General features: G+C 36.7%; 4 protein-coding genes across 8 annotated transcripts; 3 read left to right on the forward strand and 1 right to left on the reverse strand.

Moving 5' to 3' along the window:
• The first annotated feature begins 272 nt into the window (after nt 1–272).
• On the forward strand, nt 273–1,936 carry tmem258 (transmembrane protein 258). Its single transcript, XM_005806951.2, has 4 exons — nt 273–369; nt 672–781; nt 1,555–1,683; nt 1,778–1,936. The coding sequence occupies exons 1-3, from the start codon at nt 367–369 to the stop codon at nt 1,679–1,681; spliced, it is 240 nt and encodes a 79-aa protein (XP_005807008.1). The 5' UTR covers nt 273–366; the 3' UTR covers nt 1,682–1,683; nt 1,778–1,936.
• A 636-nt stretch (nt 1,937–2,572) lies between these two features.
• Nucleotides 2,573–8,654, reverse strand: LOC102221853 (transmembrane protein 138). Its single transcript, XM_005806950.3, has 5 exons — nt 8,553–8,654; nt 7,636–8,092; nt 5,217–5,388; nt 3,644–3,719; nt 2,573–3,570 (listed from the first exon to the last, which is right to left on the reverse strand). The coding sequence occupies exons 2-5, from the start codon at nt 7,761–7,763 to the stop codon at nt 3,458–3,460; spliced, it is 489 nt and encodes a 162-aa protein (XP_005807007.1). The 5' UTR covers nt 7,764–8,092; nt 8,553–8,654; the 3' UTR covers nt 2,573–3,457.
• A 536-nt stretch (nt 8,655–9,190) lies between these two features.
• Nucleotides 9,191–20,734, forward strand: cracr2b (calcium release activated channel regulator 2B). 4 transcript variants are annotated; one of them, XM_023325654.1, is made up of 18 exons: nt 9,191–9,284; nt 10,712–10,968; nt 11,055–11,166; nt 12,383–12,530; nt 12,914–13,060; nt 13,151–13,247; nt 13,843–13,938; nt 14,016–14,203; nt 14,315–14,386; nt 15,128–15,182; nt 15,766–15,845; nt 15,938–16,061; nt 16,147–16,273; nt 18,456–18,537; nt 18,643–18,757; nt 18,959–19,066; nt 19,195–19,271; nt 20,514–20,733. In XM_023325654.1, the coding sequence occupies exons 2-18, from the start codon at nt 10,714–10,716 to the stop codon at nt 20,614–20,616; spliced, it is 1,986 nt and encodes a 661-aa protein (XP_023181422.1). In that variant the 5' UTR covers nt 9,191–9,284; nt 10,712–10,713; the 3' UTR covers nt 20,617–20,733. The 4 variants fall into 4 exon arrangements, with proteins under 4 accessions (XP_023181422.1, XP_023181438.1, XP_023181441.1 ...); XM_023325670.1 differs by having other exon boundaries at nt 15,938–16,058; XM_023325673.1 differs by having other exon boundaries at nt 13,151–13,241.
• Nucleotides 20,735–20,955: 221 nt separating this feature from the next.
• Nucleotides 20,956–26,512, forward strand: LOC102221398 (CD151 antigen-like). Of its 2 annotated transcripts, XM_023325682.1 has the most exons (9): nt 20,957–21,094; nt 21,964–22,048; nt 23,267–23,458; nt 24,096–24,170; nt 24,936–24,956; nt 25,261–25,365; nt 25,517–25,672; nt 26,201–26,287; nt 26,376–26,512. In XM_023325682.1, exons 2-9 carry the CDS (start codon nt 21,965–21,967, stop codon nt 26,433–26,435), a joined length of 780 nt encoding a protein of 259 aa, XP_023181450.1. In that variant the 5' UTR covers nt 20,957–21,094; nt 21,964; the 3' UTR covers nt 26,436–26,512. The 2 variants fall into 2 exon arrangements, with proteins under 2 accessions (XP_005807006.1, XP_023181450.1); XM_005806949.3 differs by lacking the exon at nt 24,936–24,956 and having other exon boundaries at nt 20,956–21,094.
• The last annotated feature ends 145 nt before the right edge of the window (nt 26,513–26,657 follow it).

The following is a 26,657-nucleotide window of genomic DNA, read 5'->3' on the forward strand; positions in this document are numbered from 1 at the left end:
ACTAGATCATTTTTCATCCTGTCCACTGGATGGCAGTCAATCATTTAGAATTCTAGGAAGAAAATAGTACGGTATGCCCTGAATTCTGTCTCACAGGCAAAACACACATAATAAAAGACTCATTGTTGACTGTTTCATTGTAAATCACTAGGTAAAAATTTACAGAGCAAATAACGAACAAAATGTATACAGTATAGCACCGAGAGATTCGAAAGGCAAACTTTACTGAAAAGGCTAACATGAGGGGAAAAAGTAATTTGACGTAATGACGTCATCCCTACGTCCAGAAAAAAACCAGGAAGAAGTAACCAGTACGTGGCCTTTTCATCTCGAACAGTAGCTGCGGGAATCTCGCTTCGTCACAAAATGGTAATGAATTACGATGTTTATTACTCAATGTATATCATATTATGCTTTTATACATGCAACCTTGATATATTTTTGCTAGCTTCATCTTTACACGTTGTATTCTAGTTCCCCGATTAATCAATATATTTTCTGAACGGAGCAGCTAGCAAGCATGCAAACGTTGCTGAGCACGTCATTAAATGTCTTCAGATTATTTGTATCGCTTACCAAAGCCGGACATTGTTTTTATGTTGCGTTGCTTTGATAAATTTCAGTATTTTTAAGCTGCTTGTGTGTGGGCTTCCTGTTTGCTGTGGCTGCAGGAACTAGAGGCCATGACCAGGTACACCAGCCCGGTGAACCCAGCGGTGTTCCCCCACCTCACTGTGGTCCTACTGGCCATCGGAATGTTCTTCACAGCCTGGTTCTTCGTGTATCCTTCCGCTGGTTCTGTTACAGTACCTTATACTGTCCGTTGTACATAGCATAAAGGACATGAGAGTATTAAATGCGCATTGTCTCCTGTGGATTCTTGTGGGTCAAGATTATATTGCGCTATATATGGCAACTTAAATTTTCTATAACTTGTAACTCTTGTGTCAAAAAATAATAATGTAATTTGAAATATCTCTTATATTGATTGGAAAATAGCAGAGTTTTAGTGTTTCAGAGTTATAGACACAACACAATTTGCAGGGACTGAACAAAAATATATGATGACATATCAATTCACTGGACTTTTGGTATATGAATGTTTGAAATCAAACTCACAGCTGGGGAATGTAGAGTGGACATTGAAAAAACAAAGTCAGGATACACACAAAAAATAGACTATGCTGTACAATAATTGCACAGCATAGAACTGTTAGCTTGTGCCAAAAAAAAAGAAGACAAAAAATAATTGGAAGATCAAGCATTTCTCTGCCAGTACAACAGGTTCAATGTCATTAAAAATCCCAATGTTGTGATGAATTATGTTGGCCTTACAGTGATGAAATGGAATTATGACATATTGTGGCAGTAAAAAAATATAATTGTGGACATTTAAAACAAACTGAGGAAATACAAATATTAAAATTAGAATAAAAAGCCCAATTGGTGGGTTTATTTTAATGCTTTCATCAGCCCATTTCATGTGTATTAGACTTGAGAGAAGATTATTTTATTTTCGCGCTTCTGTCTGAGTTTACCTGAACTTTTCATCAGTTATGAAGTAACATCAACAAAATACACAAGGGACGTCTACAAGGAGCTGCTTATCTCACTGGTGGCTTCACTTTTTATGGGCTTTGGTGTGCTTTTCTTACTGCTGTGGGTTGGCATCTACGTATGAAGGTACATGTAACATCTTGTCTTTTACATTGTTAAAAGAGGTTTATGTTTATTAAGCACTTTTAACTGAATTGTATCTGTTTTCCTGCTGTTTTAGGTGGCTAAGTCAAAAGAACATCACACATTCCAACGAGACAAAGAACATCCATCACAACACTTACAAGATTCTGGCTCTTAATTTGATGGCACTGACAATATTATTTGAATCACAAGGACTCTGGATTTCATTTCACAAGTAAAGGGGATTTGTACAAATTATGGTGTGGTTCTTTAAGTCTTGTGAGTGTGATTCTTCTATTAATATTTTAATAATACAATATAGACAGGTTAGGATTAAAGAAGGGTCATGTTGCACAACAATAACTCATGCTCTGTTAAATCTGTAATTTAATTAAAATAGACTGGCATGGCTGTCTAGCTAAAAGATAATTAGTCATAAAGTAATTCAGAGTTCAGGTTTAAAAATCTTTTAAGATGTCCTTCAGTCATTCACTCCTAATGCCAGAGTATTTCTACAAGATGCAAACCGCGCAGAAAAGCCCTGGAATTCCAACTCAAGACATTCTTGCTGCAAGGCAACAGTGCTAACAATTTCGCCATCATGGCGGCTTTAATCTCACCTAAGTTTCAGCTACATGGCAAAGAAGAGGCAAAGATGTATTTTTTTAGATAAACAAATATCACTAATATTCATCTAAAGATAATAATCCTCATTGCAGTGAAAGGTTCTATGAAGTATGAACTACTGAATGCAAATGCACAGCAATCTTCGCATTTTTATTTGTAGAAATAAATATAAAAACCATGTATAATTTTTTACCCTTTTCACAATTAAGCTCCATTTTGTTTTGGACAATTGCATAAAGAAATTAAGTTTGTTATATTAACTGGACATAGTCGGATAACTATGTTTGCAAAACAGTGGTAATGGTCTTGTACAAACGATACTACCCGTCTTGAACTACTTCACAGCTTTAACCAGGTTGAGAATAGTAAGTTTTTTGACACACTGACGGCTATTTGTGGTGTGTTTTACTAGTGGCATCTTAAAGCCTCAATCCCTGATTAATCTTTGGGTTAAAAATAGGGCGCCCTGCTTCACCTTGTCTCCTGGATAATACCGACTAGCCTACTAATGAAGGATTACACCGTAATTAGACAAGGATTATTTAATAATAAAAAAAAAACATTGAACACAATACAAAGATTCCAACTAAAAACCCAACAGAGTTCACATAGAAATTGGCTTGTTTAACTCACTTTTACAATGTAAACAGCACAGGCTAACATTTTATTAAGGCAAAAAAAACATCTGATTTCTTTCTTTGAGGGAAATAATAAAATTCTACCAAATGGACAAGGTCTACATCTTAGAGTTGATGGGTACAAAACATAAAATGAATTAAGGCAGGCCAAACTTTTTTCATTCTTTCGTTTGCAGTAAGTGTGTAGTAGATTGTTTATAAAAGGCCACAAAGATTAACAGGCTCAATCCTGATTAATACTATACTACATGTGCCATCCTTGGCTTGCCTGCCAGTGTAAACCATTTAACTGCCTATCTGCCTCACTTTGAGGCGCCAGTTAAAACAAACTGTGAAACTTTGAGTCATTCACTAACAGAGTGTGAGTTCAATCTCTGCTCAATGGCAATTCATTACAGACATAAAATCTAAGGAAATCATTCAGATATCAGTCACTGGTGTGCATGCCCAGTCTTGTCAGATGGCAGTTTCCAAAAGGAGCCTTTATTGTTTCTCTCAACACTGTCCCGTTGTCACTGACGAGCTCTGGCAAATTGATCACGCAGCCACATAGAGTCCTCATACAGCCTCGGGTCCCCCATGTGCTCTGCTGTGCGCTTGTATAAGTAGTAGTACAACACAGCCGCTGTTAACAGACACAAGATGTAAGGAAAACCAAGAGTAACTGCATTTGTATCTGTTTTATCCAAATTAATTACCTGTTCTCTGGAAAACAAAGAGAGCCAGAAGACCATCTGTCCACACAAAACGGTTCGAGTCGAGCCATCTTAGGTTCTAGGAGCAAAATGATAAAACGCTCACAATGCAAAGCAATTACACAGGACTGTGAAAATGTATTTGCCCCATTACAGATCTTTCAAGATTGTTTTTCAATGATGATTTCATTGAATTAGAAGAAAAAAGTAATCCAAACAAACTTAATCATTATATGAAAAAGGAATTGTGTCCTGAGGCTTATAATCGGCTGTGCCATCCATGAGTCTTTTAAATAGCTAGCCATTTCTAATTATATTTATTGTAAATGTTGAAGAATTGTATGAATTTTTTAGCAAACAATTGTATAAAAAAATCTAAATTTATAATGCATATTAGTTGTGAAGATGAGTAAATATACAAACCTACTTTTATTTCTATATTATGAAATATATAGATACATAAGTTTATAGATGCAGAACAAAAATATTTTAGTACTGCATCATTTATAAAAGTCATTAAATCCTAGAGTACAGTAATAATAATTGTGTTTTTTAGATTAAATAAAAATTGTTATAAATACCAAAAACACTTTTTGAAAACCATGTTAGAAAAAAAATACTGGAAACTGTCATTGAGTGGAATTATACAATCTGATGTCAGCAGGGAGTAAATTCTGTCTGACAAACAGATTAACACACTGTGTTGTGTAAATTTTAACACATTAAGTGTTAAAATTAACACAAAATGTGCATTAAAGGTAATAACACATTTTTTGTGTTATTTTTTAACACACCTGTTCTAAGAGATTAGAGAATATTTTACAAAATAGAAACATTAAATTTTTGTTTTTTATTAACAAGCACAGATTTTGTCTGGCAGACATCAGGTTTACAGCTTTAGAGTTTCTGGATTATTTTCTTCGAGTGATGAGGCCTGTAACTTGTTGGAAACCTTGTCATGGGAGGATGATGCAATTTTTTTAATGGTAATGATATAGACACTTGTACATCATTTTATAAAGTCAGAGGACTCCAAAGCACGTTACAATCAGTCACTGGCTAGTTCAGTGGCACTAATGGTGGTAAGCTACATTGTAACCACTGGGGCAGTCTGACAGAATAGAGGCTGCCACTCAATCGGCACCACCTCTGACCAGAGATACAACAGGAAAGTGACTGAGACAGATGGATCAGGGTTCAAACTGGCAACCCACCAATTACAACATGAACCCCTACCTCCTGACCCACATCCTACTTCATGCTGTCAGACAGGTTTTTGTTCAAGTAATTTCTTGATTGGTTGGGCCAGTAATCAGGCAGATGTGGCTTTCCTGGAAAATGTGGTTAATTGGTTAATTGTGGTTGAGTTGATTCCTCAATAAATTAAATCATTTTAAAACTGTACGTTGTATTGAAAATTTTAAATTGTCTGACAAAAAAAAAAAAAAAATAGGAATCTGTAAGGTCAAATACTTTTTCACAGCGCTGTACATTGAAAGAGTGTAGAAGTAATGACAGACATGTCTTAATTTGAGTTTCTGTTTGCACACAATTGTCTGTGAAGGCCGGAGCATACCAACACCCAGCAGTGGAAGCAGATGCTGAGGGTCAGGTAGAGAGCGGAGAAAAGGAGCAGAGCCCTGAATCTGCCCAGCAGCACAGACACAAGGCCGACCTGGAAGACGTAGGTGTTGAACATCATCAGGAGGATGATGATGACGTTGAACAAGATGGCAATGTCCTGGATGCTGCAAACACAGTTTTTGTTGGTTTATTTGGGGTGTTGATTTTGGTCTGGTGACAAGTACATGCGGTGGGTTTTTTCCAGTCACTGATTATGCTAGGCGTCTTGAACAAAATAATCTACTGCTTTCCTGTCCTGCTCTTTATATAGTAACACAACAATAAGCTTTATGTTTGGGTAGAGCCTTCAGTCTTAATAAGAATGACGGATGGTGCTCAATTGGTCACCAGGTGGAGGAGGGGCAGGTCAGCATCACTCGATGTTCTTACACTAATTTTGGTACATACTATTTTTAAAACCCTGGTAGACCTAGACAATCGTGGAATTAAATATTATCAAATCATATTTTTATCTTAAATTGAGAAACACCACATTAGTTGGCACAAGGAGAACTATTGATCTTTTAAGCAATCATATTAAGAATTTACCCACCGGCAAATCTGGCGCAGATTATCAATCATCCGCAATATGACTTTTATATATCTGTATATATTTATAGTTTACTTATAGTTTTTCAGTAATTTTTTTGTGTACTCTGGCAACCAAACAACGTTTCGTTGCCAAATTAACTGTTGTGTCTTTGTGCAACAACAATAAACTAAATCTAAGAAACTGGATTTCTCATCTAAAAGGCTGCTTCAGTTCCTGAAGAAACTCCCGTAAACATCTTCAGTTAAGACAAAAATTTCAATTAACCTTTCCTTAAACACATGGAATTTAGAAGCCAGTAATAAATTAATGTCAAGATAAAAACTAAAATATACAGTACAGACCAAAAGTTTGGACACACCTTTTAATTCAATGAGTTTCCTTTATTTTCATGACTTATTGACATTGTAGATTCACACTGAAGGCATCAAAACTATGAATAACACATGTGGAAATATGCACTAAACAAAAAAGTGTAAAACAACTGAAAATACACCTTATATTCTAGTTTCTTCAAAGTAGCAACCTTTTGCTGTGATTACTGCTTTGCACACACTCTGCATTTTCTTGATGAGCTTCAAGAGGTCGTCACCTGAAATGGTTTTCACTTCATAGGTCAACCTGCCCTGTTAGGTTAATAAGTGGGATTTCTTGCCTTATAAATAGTCATGAAAATAAAGAAAACCCATTGAATTAGAAGGTGTGTCCAAACTTTTGGTATGTACTGTATGACAGAGGTATAATTTCTGGAATGCCTAAAAAGTTCAGGAATCAAGAAAAAAAACTGAACTGTGATTTTTTTTCTCACATCGGACACTATTTTTCTTGTGTGTAGAGCTAAATCTGTATTACTTTCTATTGAAGTTAATTGTATTAACTGAAATACAGTATTAACTGTACAGTTAATTGTATTAACTGTATTCCAGTTAATACAATTAAATGAAAACCAACTGTATGGTTTCCAATATAATTATTACAACAGATGCAGCAATCAATTGGTCACATTTAAGACTCTGCCTATTTTCCCGTGATCGACTACTGATAAATCCTGAAAAACTATTCAGGAAACTTTGCTTTTGAAAAAAAAAATCAGGTAAAAATTAGGGACAAATAGGCTTGTCACAATAAGCAATAAATCTATTAATTGCATGATAAAATAAAATAAGCTCGATAATTTCCATTTGCATAATTTAGCTTTTTTCTCTCTCTCTTTCTACCAAAAAGTCTTCATTCTGGTGCATTGGTCTCAGCTAGCCCTTTTTTGAAGGACAATTTTGTTAACAGAGACTTCATAACTCATTTTGTTTTTCCGTTTCTGTTGTTTTGTTTATTTATTTTGGATACTTAACATATCTGCCAGTTCCAGAGTTAAATATTTGTTAGAATTTAAAGATTACTGATCTTTAAGAGGGCGGACTTGCATTATTATGCCACATTACATTATGTGAAAATAGTCTAAAAAGAACAATATTATCATTTATCACAATAATGTCTGGGACAATTTATCGTCAAGCAAAATTTGTTATTGTGGCAGGCATAGGGAAAAAGGCTGTGGTTTGATGTACAAATTGGAATTTTTAAGCCCTTCATTTTCTGTTTGATTACAACCTCAAAGACCCAGATACAAGTCTTTTTTTTTCTTTATGTGTTATAATTTCTTAACAAAAAAGCAAATCATTCAAAATCAGATTTGGCAGCTCAGAAATAAAAAATTACTCAGAAATCGTATTGGTCAAAAAAGCTTCATCTTTGCATCTCTCAGATCTACCACTATTTAACTTTAATCTAGATGATATCTAAAAAGTTATATTCTGTGACTTACATGAAAAGCACAAGTTGGATGACAGGAGCTCCTCTCAGAAGTTCACTAAAGGAATTAACAAAGAGGTCATAGGCCAGCAAAACCAGTTGGATTAGAAGCACCAGTGAGTAGTTTCCAGTCTGAAGCATCTTGGACCCGATCCTCACTGTCCTCTTTTCCTTTGGCTGGTTACCTTCACACTTCTGACTAGTAGATCTATTCGCTCAGCATGAACCTCGTACATTCTTCAGTACAAAAACACGGTCCATGTGGTTATACAAAGTGGGAAAAATAGTCCATTCACATAATTTACTTGGTTGCTTTTTTAAAACAAATGTTTTGAAATAGTTTTTGGCAGAGATAAAAGAAATCTGAGGACACAAGTCTGTCCAAACTGTCAGCGAAATTCTGGTACTTGAGCATGCTTTATCCTGTATGATGGCATCCTTCATGTAGAAAATCCCCTTGAATGCATCACCTACAAAGAAAAAAACAGAATTTGTAAAATAACAGGAACGTTGCGGAGTAATGCAAAACTTCCAGCAGAACTTAACATCCTGGGTTTCGCGGAAATCTCCACCGATACGAGGAGTTGATGTAAGAGCTCCTCTGCCTCAGACAGCTAAATTAGAAGTAAACCCATCCATCTAAGGTCATCATGCTGTTACACAGGCAGGCATGTGTAAAGGTCGCTGCTGGGATTATGGCTCTGGGCGAACTAAATTTACGCGGGCACGACGACAATCTCTTGTTTTGTTGCTGTTGTTTTTCTATCTGCTTTTATTCCCCTAATGACGACTGTCTGGCGCTGTTTTGCTCTGGCAGCGGATAATCTCGGAGACGGATCAGTGTGGGATTCCTACAAAATCTACACACCTTTACAACTACATCGACTGTTACACAAGCAGAGTTTAAGAAAATGGCCATTGCCTACTCACCTGAAGTAAAAGTAGCTCTTCATTTCACCTCTTTATACTTTTCCCCCCAAAACGATGATTTCTAAACGCATCCCCCAGCCCTTTTCAGCAGTATCGCATGCATTTCCGTAATTCCATGGTAACGCTTCTTTTTTTACCATAATGGCAGCAAAGCGAGGGCAAGTTCATTTATGCAGCACAACATAAACATAGTAAGTGAAACTGCCTTAAAGAAAAAATAAAACAACAGAAGTTAATTCATGTAAATACATAAAAAATAATTACATCAAAAGAGCGACAGTTTAATTTGAGCATAGCATTATTGTTGTTGTCATTATTAGTAGCAGTAGTAGGAAGAGGAGAAGGAGGAGGAAGAGGAGGAGGAGTAGTAGTATTGCTTACAATGATGTTTTCTAATTATCCCTCACTTACATGAAATTCATTGCAGAGTGTGGTCTCTGATGACTTGAATAGTTAACGTGCTTCATTTCTGACCAGCAGCTATGAAATGTACTAAATGCCAAGACTATCCAGCGCCATATAAACAAATATAAAATATATATATATATATATTACAAACATTGAGCTTAACGTAATGTAGCAAGATCCAAAAATGTAATTTTCCTGGCTACAGTAAACATTACGGTAAATATATGAAATGTGCAGTCGCCCTCTAGTGTCTAAGATAGGAACTTGAGTGACTGACTTAAGTGATCAAAGGTAGTGGACTCTGTAGTAACGCGGCTGCGGCAGGTAAGTAATCAAACTTTTTCCAACTTCGGTAAGCTTATTATGCAACATGTGTCTCTTAAATAAACTCTGACCTTCTTTTTACTTCACTAGTTCACAGTAAATTGTTGTCTCCGTGGGGGGCTTCTGCTTTAATAATTTTTAATGGTCTATTGTGGTGGGTTTTGTTTCCTCTGCTTGAAATGCTGCTCTAAATTTCAAGTTTCGCATTCACGTTAGGTCATTAAACGTGTCCCAAAGGCGTTTAATAAAATTATATGTGCCATTTCAAACGCAGATATGCACTTTGTAACAATTTTGTTTGCTAAACCTGTTGTTTTATCTCAAGTGCTCTGGTATTTTTGGTAACATATGTCTGAAGTTGAACCACGTAGTTAAGCGAAACAACTTCTGCCACCTCTTTAAAATTAATGTAAAATGAATAGTCTATTGTAGTTTATGAACTTTGGTGTGGCTTCTGGCTTGTTTAGAGTTCGACTGACACACTAAATCTCTAAAACACACTGTTTGCACAAGTCTCTTATCTGGTGTACTATATATCCTTTAGTTTTGAAAACTTCCCAGACCACCAGCTAGATAATTTACAACTATTATCAGCTTTTTGTTTTATGTCTTAACAGATTACAGAGCAGAAAGATACAGTAGAAAGGTCAAGGCATGTTATACTAAGCCTGACTTTAGTTCAGCGTATGAAAGTCCAAAATGGTTTTTGTTGGTTTATAATGAAAAATGTGACTTATGTGAATTCACACTTACTGTAAAAAATGTATAGCTCATAGTATTCAATAGAAAATTCCGAATGTTGATGTCGCTACTAATGCTGTTTCCCCGTAGCTCTTTGGAGTTAAATCTGCTTGTAATTGTGGTAGCTTTGACAATGCAAACAACTGCAAATGTTAAATTTGCATCTCTTTCCCTCGTTCTAGCTGCCCTCCCCTTCAAGAACACATAATTCTTCTCATATGACACCATCCTGTTTTTAATCACTTACACATCCTGCTCTCCTTTTAGGGAGAACAACTTGTGCTCTGCAAAGCTGCATATGATCTTGACACACCTTGGATGGATAATTTACCAATAAATATGAAGGAAAAATTCCTTCAGCTATAGTGGCGTGATACAAGATGTATGAAACTGTTTTGAAATGTGGTGTAGATCAGACTGACAGCCTTCGTGTCATGTGCTCAGTCACAGTTTACTCTGCATTGTGTTTAACAAGGGAGTAGTCTCATGGACACTTTCTTGCTAATTTAAGACAGCATTGTCTACAATCATACAAGCAAGACATTGGTTCCAATTCATCAGGAGAGTTAAACTCTGTTTTTGACTAGAGAGTTAAAGTCTCTAGTCAAAACTATCTCTAGTTTTGACTAGAGATAGACAAAACATAATGAGTGAATCATTTACTCCTCTTTTTTGTCTTCCTATAGGAATGTCTATGTGGCTGAATGATGGTGAAGTGCTGGTGGGCCAAGGCAGGGGTGAGGCGGTCCCACTAAGCCCCAGACTGAGGAGCCTACCGTCTGGCAGCCCCAGGCTGAGTCAAAGACGTAGCCCGCTGGCTTCACCACATGCCAGAGAGCCGACGCCACTGAGCCCACAGGCAGAGACCATGGGCAAAGCCAAAGAGCTCTTTGTCCTGTGTGACAAAGAGGGGAAAGGGTTCATCACAAAACGAGACATGCAGGTATGGTGGCTGGTTTGGTAGACCAGCAGCTTTAAGGACATTCATTTTTAAAGTGTTGATTTTTATGTTTTTGGTTCTGTGGTCAGAGGTTAGAAGGCGAGTTGCCGCTCTCCCCAGAACAACTGGAGACTGTGTTTGAAAGTTTGGACCGAGAGAACAATGGATTTCTCACTCCTGTTGAGTTCAAGACAGGACTTGGTGAGTAGGCTGTGAAACGAAGCAAAGCTGTTTGTGAGACACATTGCCTTGAAAAATTACCTTACCCCTTGTATTTTTTTTCACATTTTTGTCATACTAAATCACATTTGGTACTTGATGTCAAAGACTAATACAAAGTAGTACATAATGATGAAGTGGAAGGAAAATGATATGTAATTTTATTTCTATTTTCTTTTACAAATAAAAATCTGGAAAGTGTCTGCATTTGTATTTAGCCGTTTTGGGTCAGTATTTGTAGAACCACCTTCCTCAGCAGTTCTTTTTGGTTTTGTCTCTACCAGCTTTGAAGACTTTGACATAAAATGTTTCCGTTTTTGCAAAACAGCCCAAGCTCAGTCAGACTGAGACATTAATTTTCAGGTAATACTACAGACTCTTAAATTTAGATCAGGACTACCTCTGTCTTATTTTCGGACATCGTTTTACGATATCAAACAGCCATACTTCCCAGCATCCCCACAGCATGATGCTGCATCCTCCATGTTTCACAATGGAGATGGTTCACTCTGGGTGATATGCAGTGTTAGTTTTCTGCTAAATATTTCATTTGGCAAAAATGCCAGAAAGTTAAATTTTGGTCTCATCAAGCCAGACTGCCTTGTTTCATATGTTTGGAAGAAGATGCTAGAACTAAGTAATGTATTTCTTCTTTCCACTTTTCCAAAAAGACCAGGTTTGTGGATATCTGCAGGCTCCTCCAGAATTAGCAAGGGCCTTTTGACTGGTTCTCTAATGTTCTGTTTGACTAGCCTGCCGGTTTAGGTTAAAGTCCATTTCTTGGTGGGTTTATAGTGCTGCCCTACTCTTTCAATTTTTTTGATGTTGATTAAACTTCTTCACAATTCTTTCTCTGACCTGTCTGCTTTTGTTTCCTGGTCTTCATGATTCTTTTTGTTCACTAACAAACCTCTTAGGACTTGACAGAAAATCTGGACTTTTTTTGTTGTTGTTGACACATAGGTGAACTCTTACTAATTTTATGAGCCCTGAGTGTAGGTTTTTTGCCCTGGATTTTAGCAGTATCAGTGAAGTGCTACAAATGTATTCCACATATTTAACATTTTTCTTTGTTAAATATTCATCATTTTCCTTCCACTTGAAAATTATGGAATACTTTGTGTTGCTCTCCTATGACTTACCTTGAAGTTAGTGTCTTTAACAAAACAAGAAGTTGAACATATTCTTCTTGGCTCAGGTGAACTGATGGGTGTGGATGAAACGGCTGAGCTGAGCCCAGATGGATCAGAGGCAGTGAGGGACGATGTAGACTGGTCTCAGGACCCCACCGCAGCCAGATTTGTCAACATACTAATGGAGCTGGGTGCTGACAAGATGTTCAAAGAGTAAGATGTGTTACTTTCAGAATGTTAGTGGAAATGTCCCCCAGTGAAAAAAGGTTGCGCATTGTCTCTGAGAAGGGAGGATGTGGTGTTTAGCTGGATGGCAGGGCCTCTACGCTTTGAGCACCAGATGTCAAAGAATGCCAATGAGTATGAAAATTATGTGAATCATGATCTGTGCCATTTATCTGTGGTCCTAAATTTTCAAACTATCAGGAAAAAATAGAGAGATTTTCAATATATTTATTGCAAAAATCAACAAATTTACAATCTATTACAAAACTCTTCTGTATTTGCTAACATTAGGTTGAAGATGAACCATAGGAATATGTATTTATTAGATTTTATATACTGAATTTAAGGATATGGTTCTGTATTTTTAACAGCCAGCAGGAGCTTTTCACCCTTTGGTGTGAGCTCCAGAGAGACAGCCCAGAACTGCTCAGTGCCCTGGAGTCTCTGTTAGTCCACGCTGTGTCCAATCTGCAGGACGCCATCAGAGAGAGAAACACTCTGGAACAAGCTCTTCTCAGGTCGCTCCTTCCCCCTGCTGCTTAAATGCTCTGCAGTTTCTATGAAAACCATTTGAAAAGAGTTAATCTTTTAAACCTGTTTTGCTTCAGAAGGGAGAGCGAACATAACAAGATGGTCCGATCCATATATGAAGAAATGGAAAGCCAGATCAGGGAGGAAAAAGAGAAATGGGCCGCTCAGGTACAGGTATAAAATGCTCTTAAGTTCTGGCATTCTTGGCAAAGATGTGTTCAAAAGTCTGGTTGTTATGGAGATTTAGTAACCCCCACCCCCTGCACCTCCAATGGATCTTATTTGCTGCACTTCTCACACAGTGAATTTAGGAGATCTCCTCCATCAACCAGGATGGAAAAAAAAATCTCTTTTTTTACAAGAATGTCCTGGCAAGTGACAGAGCACAGTTACGAGCAGTCAGTTGCAGATCGACACACTTTTACTCAATAACAATATAATTATTAAAAGTTAAAAACCTAGGTCCTGAATCACCTTAAAGTCAATGACACACTGCCTGCATTTATGCAAGGTTTTTAAAATATTCCTGAAAGAATAAAATGAGACAAATTCCTGTTCTAAAACTGATTCTATGCTGCAAAATCAAAAGCCTATCAGTACTATCCTCTACAATGAAAATCTGAACTTTTTATGCTAAAACCTAGATTTATTTTAAATCTTTCTATACATCTACTTCTAGACGCAGTTAAACTGAGTAATTCAATCAATGTACCATTCAGCAAAAAATCAAAATTGTTTTAATTTATTTTTGCTCCATTTTAAAATGAAGGACAGCTTAAAGGAGAAGCAGAGAGGCCAACAGCTGGAGGAGGAGCTGAAGATACGGGAGCAGGATTTGGAGAACACAATGAACAAGCAGAAAGAGGTGGGGGCATCCCAGCAGTGGTAAACGCATCTCTCTGTAAAGTGTTTGTTTTCACGGGGCTCTGCCTTCACTTTCAGCTGGAGACAAGAATCCGAACACTGAATTGTGAGCAAACCAACATCAGGGAGCAGAACCGGCAGCTGCGAAGCCTCAACAGCCAGTTGCTGGAGCAGGTGGAGAGCAGCAGAGAGAGGCTGCAGTCCGCACTGCGTCAGCTCAGCCTGCTGCAGGCCAACGCCGCTCAGGAGCAGGTGGCCCGACAGAGGTCAGCACCAAAACACATGAAGTCTGATGAAAGTGATCATTCAATTAATTATCAGTTAATATCTGGCAGGTTGGTTATTCATTAGCACTGTTTTCTTATGTATCTCTGTAGGAATGTAATGAGGGTATCAAGAAACATCAAAAAGGAAAAGGAAAGTCTGATGAGACAACTAGAGATATTAAGGTAAGCATTAGCAGTCTCTTATCCCAACACAATTAAAAGATAGAAGCTATATCGTGAAGAAGAGAGTTTTAACTGCCATTGCTTTTGATAGACATGGTTTTCATTAGCTGCTTTTATTATTTTATGTTGTGATGCATTTAAAACTAAACAAATCTGGTTGAATGTAAATGTTGATACTTGTAATCGGTGCTGCTATCTTGCAAGGTCCTGTTTGGAAAAAAGAAATTGTAGATCTCAATGTCCTTTTTTTATCTGGTTGGATAAAGATTGTCATACATCAGTGTGTCAATAAAAAAGTGTTGATGTTGTCTCACTTTATCATGTTTCATTTTGACTCGTGACTATGTAAAAGTCAAATTATATTCTCTGTTTGATCGTTATTAATGTTTCTGTTCTCTAAAGTTAATTGTATTAAATGACAGCAATGTGAGATTCTACCAGCTAAATAACAATTAACCGTATAGACTGTTTGGTGTCTGGCTGCACTTAAATGAACACTTATGAAAAAATTATAATTTTACAGCCAATCCAAGACAGTAAAGCACAAAATCAGGTTTTGAGACTAATAGAAACATGAATCCCGAAAGAACTGTTCTTTTACTTGGTACTTTGGTGGAGGAGGCATTAAACTGATAGAATGGATTATGACTTCACTATAGGGAAGATGTTTCCCTCAGTTTTGATGTTTTCTCTCCATATTAACCATGTATTTACAAATTTCTGTTGGTTTTTTTTCTTTAGGGATATGAACAGAAGGCTGCGAGATGAGAAAGACGCCCAGCAAACACTTAAGATGGTTAGTCACCGACATACTGTCCTTTCTTCCCAGCCATTTCCTTATCTCTTCAGTGAAGACCCTTGTCTTCCTTGGACCCGCCAGGTTTATCCAACCTGAGCCAAGTCTTGGAAAAAGCACTGTGCTTTCCTCCGTCCCCTGGACAATGATTACTCAAACAGGCAGCTCCTGCTAATGACTTAATAATCTAAGTTTTCTGTGAAAGTGGTCAGTGAAGCGAAGGTTTGTGCTTAGTCGCAATTTAATGTTCCGGGTCAACGGGAAAAGAAAATGTTTTTGTTACCCTTACTGAACCCAACAAGTAAGCTAAACTGGATTAATGTTTGTTACACCATGTCAGTAAATTTGTCTTCAAGTGAATTCCATACATGTTTAATTTTCATTCACAGAAATGTCTTGAGCACATACTATGTCTTATATTTTTTCTTAAATTATAATTTATGAAAGAAAAACTGTATTATTGGAAAAAACATTGTGTTAAATTATTTTGCTGCAGAATAAAGTATTTTTGACTCCATTTCTGTCTTTTTAAATGTGAAAAGCATTCAGAAAAAATACTCATGCTGTCCACGTAATCTTCTAGAATCCAAACGTCACCAAGTCTCTGCAGAAGAGAGGGTCAATATTAGGCAACTACTTGCAGCAAGACAAGCCAGTAGGAAGGTTTGTATGATTGACAGTCTCCATTTCTCATTTTTTTTATAGTAACGAGGCAGACAAGATTCAGTTATTTTTCTTCTGTGTTGATTCTGAAGACAGCTGAGCTCTTCTGAAGAGTTGGAATTGACTGATACAAAAGAGGTCACAGATTCATCCAAGACCTGTCTACCATCATGTAAAGTCCTAGATGAAAATGTTGAACAGATTCAAACTCAGGTGGTGAGAATCTTAAATATTCCCTCTTAAAAATATAAGACTAGACCAAGAAAAGTGTCAAGTTTGGTACCTTTTACTTTGCTTTTAGAGCAGACTTGTCGGTCTACAACGAGTGTTTAAGGTGGTGTTTCTGGGTAACTCGGGGGTGGGTAAGACCTCCTTCATCCAGCACTACTGCACTGGGCACTACTGCAGCAAAATGAGTTCTACTGTGGGTAAGCAATTCTCTATTGTATACTAGCATTCCCATACATGTGAGAGGCATGTTATAGTTTTTTCAGGTATAGTTTTTATTAAAATTGTTAGTGCCACATTAAATTAATTACATTTTCCTGGAGCATTTTTTTAATACTGAACATAATTTTCAAATCTCTGGAGAACTACACTATCTGGTTATTACTGGTTATCATGCTCTTTTCATGTTCTACCAACATTTAAAATTTGTCAATCTTGGGTTGTAGCTGTGCCATGATGCAATGTGGAACCTAATTCTGGTCTTTTCCAGACCTGTTTCATAAGACTGTGGAAGCAAGTTTATATTTCCAGACATGCCATTGTCCAAAAGTTCTTATTCCCTTCTTGCTTACTTGGAAAACATCTATTCTTGAGATTTTGAACAATATAAATGTCAAAGTAACAATGTATATCTTCCCTTAACATCCAGTCTTTGTAGTTGGTTTTAGGACATTTTACAGCAATATAACTATTACAAGAATACCAGATATTTTAATGAGCATTACTTCAGTACAAAGGTTTAAAATGGACATAAAAACAAATATAAAAAGGAAATATTACTGCGGTTAGTTTGTCTGTGGTTCTACTGTGTCTAACCATTTCCTAAATGACAGCTGAACTTAATAACTCACTGCCAACTCAGTCTGTGTCAACCTTAAGTTTTATGCTTCATTGCATACTTTGAGTCTTAATCACCAGTCTTGCACTGTGGAGATTTTTTTTTTTGCATGGACCAGTTGAGGTTTAAGAGCTTTGGGTAAAACTGTGTTTATGTTCAACCATATAACCAGATAAAAACTTAATTCCTTGGCACCTTATTCTTCTGCATAAATCTAGAGTTTGGTGACTAAATACAAAAGTGTTGATTTTACTTGAATAATATTAAAAACTTGTTTTTAAGCAACACTGTTTAATGCCTCACCTGTAAATACACTTTTAAGCAGTCTGTCCTTGAAAGGACAAACACCCTGCTATGTAAACAGTCACATGGAACTTTACTCTGTCATGTCTACCTGACAAAAATACACACCTAGTATTTACACTTTGTCACATGTCTGCTGCTTGATATCAGAGTTGAATTTTTTTTTTTTACATTTTGTCACATTACAGTCCAAATTTTCAAAGTATGTTATTGGAATTTAATAAGTGAGAATGTGGAGGAAAATTAACATGTTTAACTTTATTTGTGTGGAAACTTACAGCTTGTCTGAGTGAAGACAGATTGGCACAAAGTTGTGCATAATTGTTTGAAAGGAAAAGTTGTAATATTTTTCTAAATAAAAATCTTATTTTTTTGTACTCAACCTCCTAAGTCAGTACTTTTTAGAGTCATCTTTCAACATAATTACAACAGGGAACTTTGAGGCAGCTCTCTGCCAGCTCTGACTCAAATCTATGTTTTATGTTCTTCTGGTCCAGTCCAACTGAGGGCCAGTCAGATTGGGTAGAGAACATGTGAGAACATCTATTTTTAATTAGAGCTGCAGACTTCATGATGATTTAGGTCTAGACTTTGACTGGGACATCCTAACACAAAGTCGTACTTTGATCTAAACCATTCCAATGAACTGTAAGATTGCCTGTTTGTTCAGAGCCGTAGTCCTGCTGGAGGCAAAAATACACCACAGTCTTTTGCATCTTCTAACATTATATCTTCCAGGATAGTGCTGGATCTGGCTCCTCCCATCTTTTAATAAACTCAGCTCTCCTGTCCCTTCTGCAGCATGATGGGGATTGTGTGCTCATGGAGGATCAATTGGGATTAAATACATATGCAACATTTTTCAGATTATTGGTAAAAGAAAAAAAAAACATCAGGGTAATAATATAATCTTTTCTTTTCACCTCATTATCATGCATTGCTGTGAGCCAGTATGTCACAAGAAATCCTGATAACAGTGAAATTTGTGGTTGTAACAAGACAAAATGTGTCTGTCCATCTGGATAGGCCAGGTTTATCCATATGTAACTGTGATTACATGTAAAACTGACCACTTTTAAGATTTAAGTACCTAAAATATGTAACTGTAATACTGTACGTATATAATACGATGTGTACTTATAGCCGTTCCATTGTTAAAAGAAAACTGCTGTAAAACATCACATTCTTTGGATATAGATGGACTGTTGGATGGTGTTGTGATGACGTTTTGTTATTTCTAGGTGTAGATTTCCAGATGAAGACTTTAATTCTGAACTCCACCACTATCACATTGCAGCTGTGGGACACTGCGGGCCAGGAGAGGTCAGATGTGTGCTTTTAATTTACAGAATCTTTGACCAATCAGTTATCAGTAGCTCAACTGATAACTTGAGCTATCAGTTGAGCTAAATGTTTGCATGCTTCCAGGTATCGTAGCATCACTGAACAATATTACCGAAAGGCAGACGGCATCCTTGCCATGTATGACGTAACTCAGAGCGCCTCCTTCAGTGCTGTGAGAGGATGGATGGATTCCGTCAGGGTAAGAGGGCAGACCTGTTCTGGCAAATGCAAATCAGTCATTTGAATACGCACACAGGTTATTGAGGAAAATGATCATTTAGAATCTCAGTGGCATAATAATGATAATTTTGTTTACCTCAAAAACTCATGTGGGGAACCTCTTGTTTCTCTTACGCTTGAGCAAACCGAATTAAGTCATTGTGGTGTATTTCCCCTCCAGGATAAGCTGTGTGAAGGGACTGTGCTGATGCTGCTTGGAAACAAGCTGGACTTAGCAGACAATAACAACAGAGAAATCACGAGACCGGAGGGGGAGAGGCTGGCAGAGGTGAGCTGCATTTGAATATTCAAAGATCTCTCTACACTGATTCACGTAAAGTAGCTGCCTAGATTAAATAAACTATATTAAAATAACAAATAAATACAAGGTTTGTCTTTTCTTTTTTGTTCGAACAGGATTACCAGGCTTTGTTTCATGAATGCAGTGCCAAGACTGGGTATAACATGGAAGAGCTGATGGTTCACCTGGCTGAGTATGAAACTGCAAAATATTTTTCTTCTACTTACAGGAAACTTCAACTTATTGGTTTTAATGACATTTACTTCAAAGTTATCCACTATTTTTCAATGATCTAAAAAAAAAATAATAATAATCTGTAACATACTGAAATTTGTCATTTCATTGTGATTATATTGCAATAAAATGTGAAAAGGTTCTAGTGGTGTAAAGATTTTAGAGAGAGAGATTGTTAAAGGGGACGATTAACGATTCACATTTTCCATATTTTGTTTTTCTTTATTTTGTATTTCTACAGCTTCTTAAAACAGCCCAAACTCTTAGCAGAACCACCCAGCTGTTTTTTAGCATGATCTGTTTCAAAATTCTTTGGAAGATAATGTCACTAATCAGCAGGCACTGTCCCTCACCTATCAGGCCCAGAGAAGCCCAGTCCATCACCTAGCAACCTACACCTACACCTAGCAACCAAATGCTTTCTTATACATGCTGCTGTAGCACGACCAATCACGATTGGTCAACTGGTTTATTTGAATTTAAAGAAACAAGAGGCCCTAAAACAGCTCATTCTGGAAGCAGCTAAAAATAGGCAGAATTGAGTAGACTAAAATATCATTATCTAAGATTGATTTTGTGCAAAAATATAAAAAACAAGTTCTGGGTAGCCCATAGTCGTATACTAACCTTTTTAAGGAAGCATAATAGGTCCTCTTTAAGAAACAAAACAAAAATAATTCCCCCAAATATGAAACCACATGCAAATCTTGGTTGCATTAAGGTTTTTTTTGGAAGCTTCATTAGAGTTGTTCCCCAAACCACATGATCATTTTAGAAGTTGCAGTTTTAAATGCTTTCTTATTTCCTAAGAAAATGCACCACAGCTTCAGACTTTGTCTTTAAATATGTATGAATAAATTAATATCTGAACAAAACCAGGACAAGTTCCTTAAACTTGTGTAAAGTAAATGTAACAAAGCTTTTGGATCAGTAATTAACCTTCCAAACTGTTTTGGACCAAATTTATGTTGTCAGAGTATAAAAAACAATTAATTTAATTCTTTCAAAATGATCTCATTCCATTAAAATTCTTGTTTCTTATATGCATGTTGTGCGTGTATATGTTACTGTTGAATAGGCTCTAGTTTCTCTCGCACAAGATGACAGTTAGAGGTGCAAAACAAAAACTGTCTGCATAAATTATGTGGTTTATTTTATTTCCGTGTTAACTGTTTAAAAATAAATTCTCTTCTTGTTTTAGGATGCTGGTGACCAAGGGTGATCGGCAGTGTGAAGATGCTTTTTTACTGACAGAGGACACTAGTCAGAGAAGTTGCTGCGCTCTCAGTAAAAAGAAGATTTGATGCTTTTGGAAAGTTTTGTTACAAAAATTAAAATAATTAAAAAAAGATTTGCAGTGTCTCACACCAACAAGGACTGCCCAGAGTCACTTCATTAAACAAGAGGCTCTTTTCTCTTTTTTGACCAACTTCTATAATATTGTCATACTTTGTATTATCAAATCTTTGTTATAAAATATATATTTTTATTATTTTTTTGTGTCCTTTTTTGTGAGAGTTTTACTGCATTGTAAAGCCTGTGTGAATATGTAGCCAGATGGGGGCAGACAAGCCTTCTGTGTTGTCCGTGGAGGCGGTGAGGTGTGTGTGAGGCCAAAAGAGGAGGACAGACGCTCATGTAGGAGACTGTGAGCGTCCATTGAAAACTTACACTGTTGCAGTTCTGCTTCAGCAACAGTGTCACAGTCACAGCAGGGTGAGTGGGATCTGCACAGTTACCCTGAGAGTCATCATCCCTCTGGGACACATCGTCTGATTTCAGGTAGGACTGTTGTTCTTTCCATAAAAAAAAAAACGAGAGAGCAGCTTTTTCCATTACAGAGTAGGTTAAAAATAACTCGGTACAAGCATCGAGGTTGTCTAATATTTAAGCTAAGGTGAGATAAGTTTACTGCTAACTGAAATATCTACATTTTCTGATATCTACTTTGCCCTTCTGTTTTGATCTACTTATCTTTAGGATAAATTTATATGGAAAATCCAAGGTTTTATATTTTTTAAGCTCTACACTTATGATGTTCAGTTTCAAATACATAAACTTTTTTATCGTAAAGTCAAATGTTAAACATACCAGGTGTAGAGTAAAGAGCTCAGCTTGTGTTACTGAGATGGGGAGCATACGACTGTGTGCTGGCTGACATGTGACACAGTCGTTAAGTATGTTTTCCCCACAACATATTTGATTTCATCTCTGAGCTCTTTCCATGCCCCCCTTGAATAAATTTGGTGCCAGCTTTTTTGTCAGTCTACGGTTTAGTCAAAGGAGGGAAACTGTCTGCAAGTTGTCAAATAAGTTCATTAAACCTACAGCTGAAATTTAACTCATGTCAGTACATCACTTTTTCACATTGAAGGTGGAAGTTAAGCCCACTGAAAGAGGAAATTGCTGAGTTCTTTTAGGCCACAGCTAACTAGTTTTAATCAGACACAGAGTTTGTGGTAATTAGGCTTTATTTACCCTGAAGCCATGAAAGTTTCACTGATAATCTTATCTCCAGTAAAAGAGCAGATTTTGAGGTGTGACCTGAATTCAGAGTCTCTTAGCTCTCTGAGCTGTCTGGATCTTTAGTATTTGGAAAATATTACGTCGCTTATGATGCTTGCAGAGATTTAACATATGTTGTTTTACAGGATGGAAGCTCATCGTGAGAAGAAAAACACATGTGGGACAATTTGCCTGAAGTATCTACTTTTTCTCTTCAACATTTGTTTCTGGGTAAGTTTACGAATAAGTAGGTTTACGAATAAGAAGTCCCTTCTACTTGTATTTATTTAGGTTTTATGAATGTACTAAAGTTCTCGAGTTAGATTCATTGTCATTTCAGCAATTTACACAGTGGACAACAAAGCAAAATGATGATATTCAGGACCAGGGTGCCAGGCTAAACATAGACTAAAACATACTTCCAAACATAACCTTAGCTTAGCTTAAGCTTGGTTTAAGATGAAAATATATGGCAGCAGTAATGATGAATAACATTAAAACAACAACAAATCACAGCTGACAATCATTGGTCAGGGAGCTAAAGAGCAAAATTGTGAAAGTGATCAAGTACTGATCAGAATTATGGAGTTTGATTATATTATAAATAAATGAATACATATTCTGGATCAGCTATTGTTTGATCAGGCTGTAAGTTCTGGGACGTGTGAGAATCAGTTATTGTTCAGAAGGCTGGTGGCCAGGGGAAAAAACTGTCTGCCATCTTGGTAGTGGAGATACAATTGCTCCAAAACCAGAGGGAGACAAGAGGGAGAAGAGTGTCTGAGGGGATGAAGTGTTCATCCATAATGTGGGCTGCCTTACAGATGCAGGATGTGCTGAAGATGACATAGACACACTGCTGTTGTTTTGAGGGGGATTTCTCTTCATTTCAATTTTCTTTCCAGTTAAGGGCATAAATTGCTGTTTTCACATGACCACAAATCCATGGCATCAGATTCAATACCTTACAATATTACTAGAAAAAAGTTAATATTTTTCAGAAACTCAATTCTCAAAGTAAATCAGATGATCTATATTAATTACGCATAAATAAATGTTTGTTAAGCCTTAATTTTTGTTAACTGTGATGGTTTTTCACTCAGCTAATGAAAACACAACATGTAAGTTAAGAATATTAACTTGTAATCAGACCAATAATGAACATTATATTGGTGAAATATGGGCCCCAAGAAAAATATGTGTAATGACTGTTTAAAGGTTATTTTCAAAAGGGGCTTTTAATCTGACAAATGAGTCTCATTGAACACATATTTTAATTTAATTCAATTAAACATATTAATTTAAATGCATCTTATAAAAAAATAATTCAGCTAAAATCTTTAGGGGTTTACAGTGGCTAAATGAGATGTGTGGTTTGCATAAGTGAAGTAACATCTACTTAAAGTTAAGAGATGCATGATTCTTCACATGTGGCATGTTGTGTCTCAGCTGGCTGGAGGGGCCGTGTTGGCGGTGGGACTGTGGACTCTGGTGGATAAGAGCGACTACATCAGTTTGTTGAACTCCAGCTTCTACTCAGCCTCTGCTTCCATCCTGATAGTCGCTGGAGTCATTGTGACTTTGACTGGAATAATCGGATGCTGCGCCACTCTGAATGAAAAGAGGAGCCTATTGATTGTGGTAAGATGGTAGATCCCACAAAAGCACTAAAAAAAATACAACACCTTAAATCTGTTAGCTTTTTGTTATGCATGTGAAGTCAGATAGTCATGCACAAGCTCTTCATTACAACAGAACATGACTCTGAGAAGTGTGTGTTGAAAAATAATCCTTGGTGACCTTCTGTCTGGTCTGCATCCATTCAGGGTAGCCTGATATGTGAGGCATGTCTGTCAGATATGACAGATAATGTCACGCAGAGTGTGTCTTTAAGAGTTTAGATTTAGAGCTCAGCTCATGCCAGAGGAATGAGGAGCATCACAAGCGGCTGCTCGGGCCACAGAATGAGAGAGAGAGAGAGAGGGTCGCAGTGAGCGGGATACAATTCAAAGGCAAACCTGAACAAACTGTCACGTTATGTCTTTTTTTCTTTCCCCTTGGACCTCTGCCTTTTTAAAGCGACGCCTTCCCTTCATCTTGTTGATTCATTTAATGGAACTATTACTTTTGATTCTTTCCACTTTATTTTCAACTTCAATCATATCCAAGCTTTTCCTTTAAATTCCATTTAGCCCCTAAATCTATTGAACAAATATAAAAATAAAGATGTCTGAGTTTGAATTGTTTTTCAATTCCTGTTTTCATGTCTGTTCTGTAGTATTTGGTGTTGCTGCTGTGTGTCTTTCTGCTGGAAATCACAGCTGGAGTCCTGGCTTATGTTTACCAACAACAGGTAAATTTAGCTTAGCTTCGCACATAGCTAGTAACTGGTTTTAATTCAATTTAATATAATGTTGAACTGTCAGCTCTGTGAAAAACTATTTGCCCCTATAAAGATTTATTCTCTTTTGTCAGTCCTAAATCTTTCAGATCAAAACTCTGGGAAGGTTCAGTACTGTTCCACGTTTTCTCTATTTTTGGATAGTTATTCTCCCTGCAGTCCCAACGCCTTAGAAAACATCTATTCCTAAGTTATTTTATATATTTTATATATTATCCTACTTCATTTTGTCAGACAGGCTACGAAACTTGTTGATTGATCTTTAAGCAGCTTGTCAAACACCTTAGTTAGGATGCAGAGTTAAAAATAGGTTGATAGTTGTTTTGTGAAGTGGGATAGTGAAATTGTGTTTAATTGCAATTTATGATTTAAAAAAAGTTTCTTTTTTGGGGGGGGGTTATTGTGTCTGAGGTAAAAATGTGTTTGATCATCTAAAGTATTTCATGCTGACCAAAAAAAAAGTAAGATCTTTAAGCTTTTTTACGGCATTGTATATATACCAGAATAAGCAAATTGATTGTTTTGAAAATGTAAACAAATGTATATGTTGTTTTGCATGCATTTAGAATTATGTTATCATGCAAAATTTGCTTTTCATTGTTAAAACCTAACTCTGTAGCGATTCTCTTTGCATGCTTTTCTCTGCATGTTCTTTTGGTTTTTCTTCACTTCCTATTCTTCTCACACCTGTTTCTTTTCCCCACTTCGTCACTGCAGTGTTTCCCTTTCTGCTACCAGGTAATCTCTCGAGATGTGTTTTCTGTTTTGCATCTGTTTCTCCCAGAAGTTCATACATAATTCTAGTAAAAAAGTTGAAATGCACTTCTAATTTTTTTTGAATGTCATTGTTTTTGGGTGTAATGAGGAATTTGAAGTGTTTCTTTTTTCACAGTGAAATAAAATATTAACAAATAACTACAATTAACTTTAAAGCAATATCTGAGTGTCTAGGTGTCAAATCGAATGATACAAAGGCAGGGGGGGGAAAGCGGAGCGTTTGATATTTTTCTTCCTACACTCAAGTATTTCTCGCCTCTCACAGCTGGATGATGAGCTCAGACAGAACCTAAAGTTAAACATGCAGCAGAAATACCTGCAACCAGGCCAGGAGAGCATCACACTGTCTGTTGACAAGCTACAACAAGAGGTGAGAACATTTGTTTCTACTACAGCTGCAAAAACTGGCACAAAAAATACATATGAGAGGAGCAGAAATAACTATCCTCATCCTTAAAAGATTGAAGGCAGTTTTAGTAAATAAAAAAAAAAAAATCCTTTTTTTTGTTCCTCCCACTCAGTTTAAATGTTGTGGGAGTCACAACTTCTCCGACTGGAGAGACAGTGAGTGGATCCAGAGAGAAAAAACTCAACAGCTCGTTCCTGACAGCTGCTGTAAAACTCCCAGTACCCTCTGCGGTCGCAGAGATCATCCATCCAACATCTACAGGGAGGAGGTATAGCACCTCGCAAAACTGTCATAGAGCTTCATTATTACCAAAGTTTCTTTATTATTACAAACTTTAAAGTGTTTTATTGGGATGTTTTGTTATATTTAACGCTTGGTGTATTGCTTTTTAGCCTAACTCTGATTTAGAGTGTTTTACCAAGATCTTCATGATGTTGTTTGATCTCAAACTTTACATCTCAGGCCTTCCAAGAACAATTGCATTCATACAGGGATTAAATTACACACAGGTGGACTCTGTTAAGTAACTATGTGACTTCTGCAATTCCATTCAGGAGTATCAGAGTAAAAAAGGTGAATAATACAAATGCAAGCAAAGGTTGTCATATTATTTCTAAATAATTTTGAAAATCATGTATCATTTTACAGATATCTCCATAACATGAATTCACATTGAATTGCATTGAAGTTTGAGGTTGTAACATTAGAAGAAGTTTTGAGGAGTTAAATTTCTTCCTAAACTAATTATTTCCGAACATTTTAGATCTTCATTTCATTCTGTTTTATTCCCACCCAGGGAGGATGCATTGAGAAACTAGAGGATTACATCAGAAGCCAGTTGTATATTCTTGGGGGAGTGGGTGTTGGGATTGCATTTCTACAGGTAAAATGAGGAAAATACAAATGAGTATTCACAACCTATGAAATGTGAAAGAGGAACTAACAAGTTTTATACTTCTGTTTCCTTCCAGCTTGTAGGGATGATGTTCACCTGCTGCCTTTGTCAAAACCTGAAGGAAGACCTGTACTAACGTTGGACCCTTTTAATATCACATTCTTGACTGTGTAACTTTTAGTTGAATGATATAAAACCCAACACTTCCCACGATGTTGCTGTAGAGTTGGAAGCTGAAATGATGAAAACTGTTTTAAGTGACAAACACTACAAATGTACTAATGCTGCTGGACAGCACCAATCTCTATTTCACAAGAGGAAATTCTAGTTATCTTATAAAGTATGAGATGTAAATATA

The sequence above is a fragment of the Xiphophorus maculatus genome, chromosome 2 (genome assembly GCF_002775205.1).
Source record: "Xiphophorus maculatus strain JP 163 A chromosome 2, X_maculatus-5.0-male, whole genome shotgun sequence".
Taxonomy (NCBI): domain Eukaryota; kingdom Metazoa; phylum Chordata; class Actinopteri; order Cyprinodontiformes; family Poeciliidae; genus Xiphophorus; species Xiphophorus maculatus.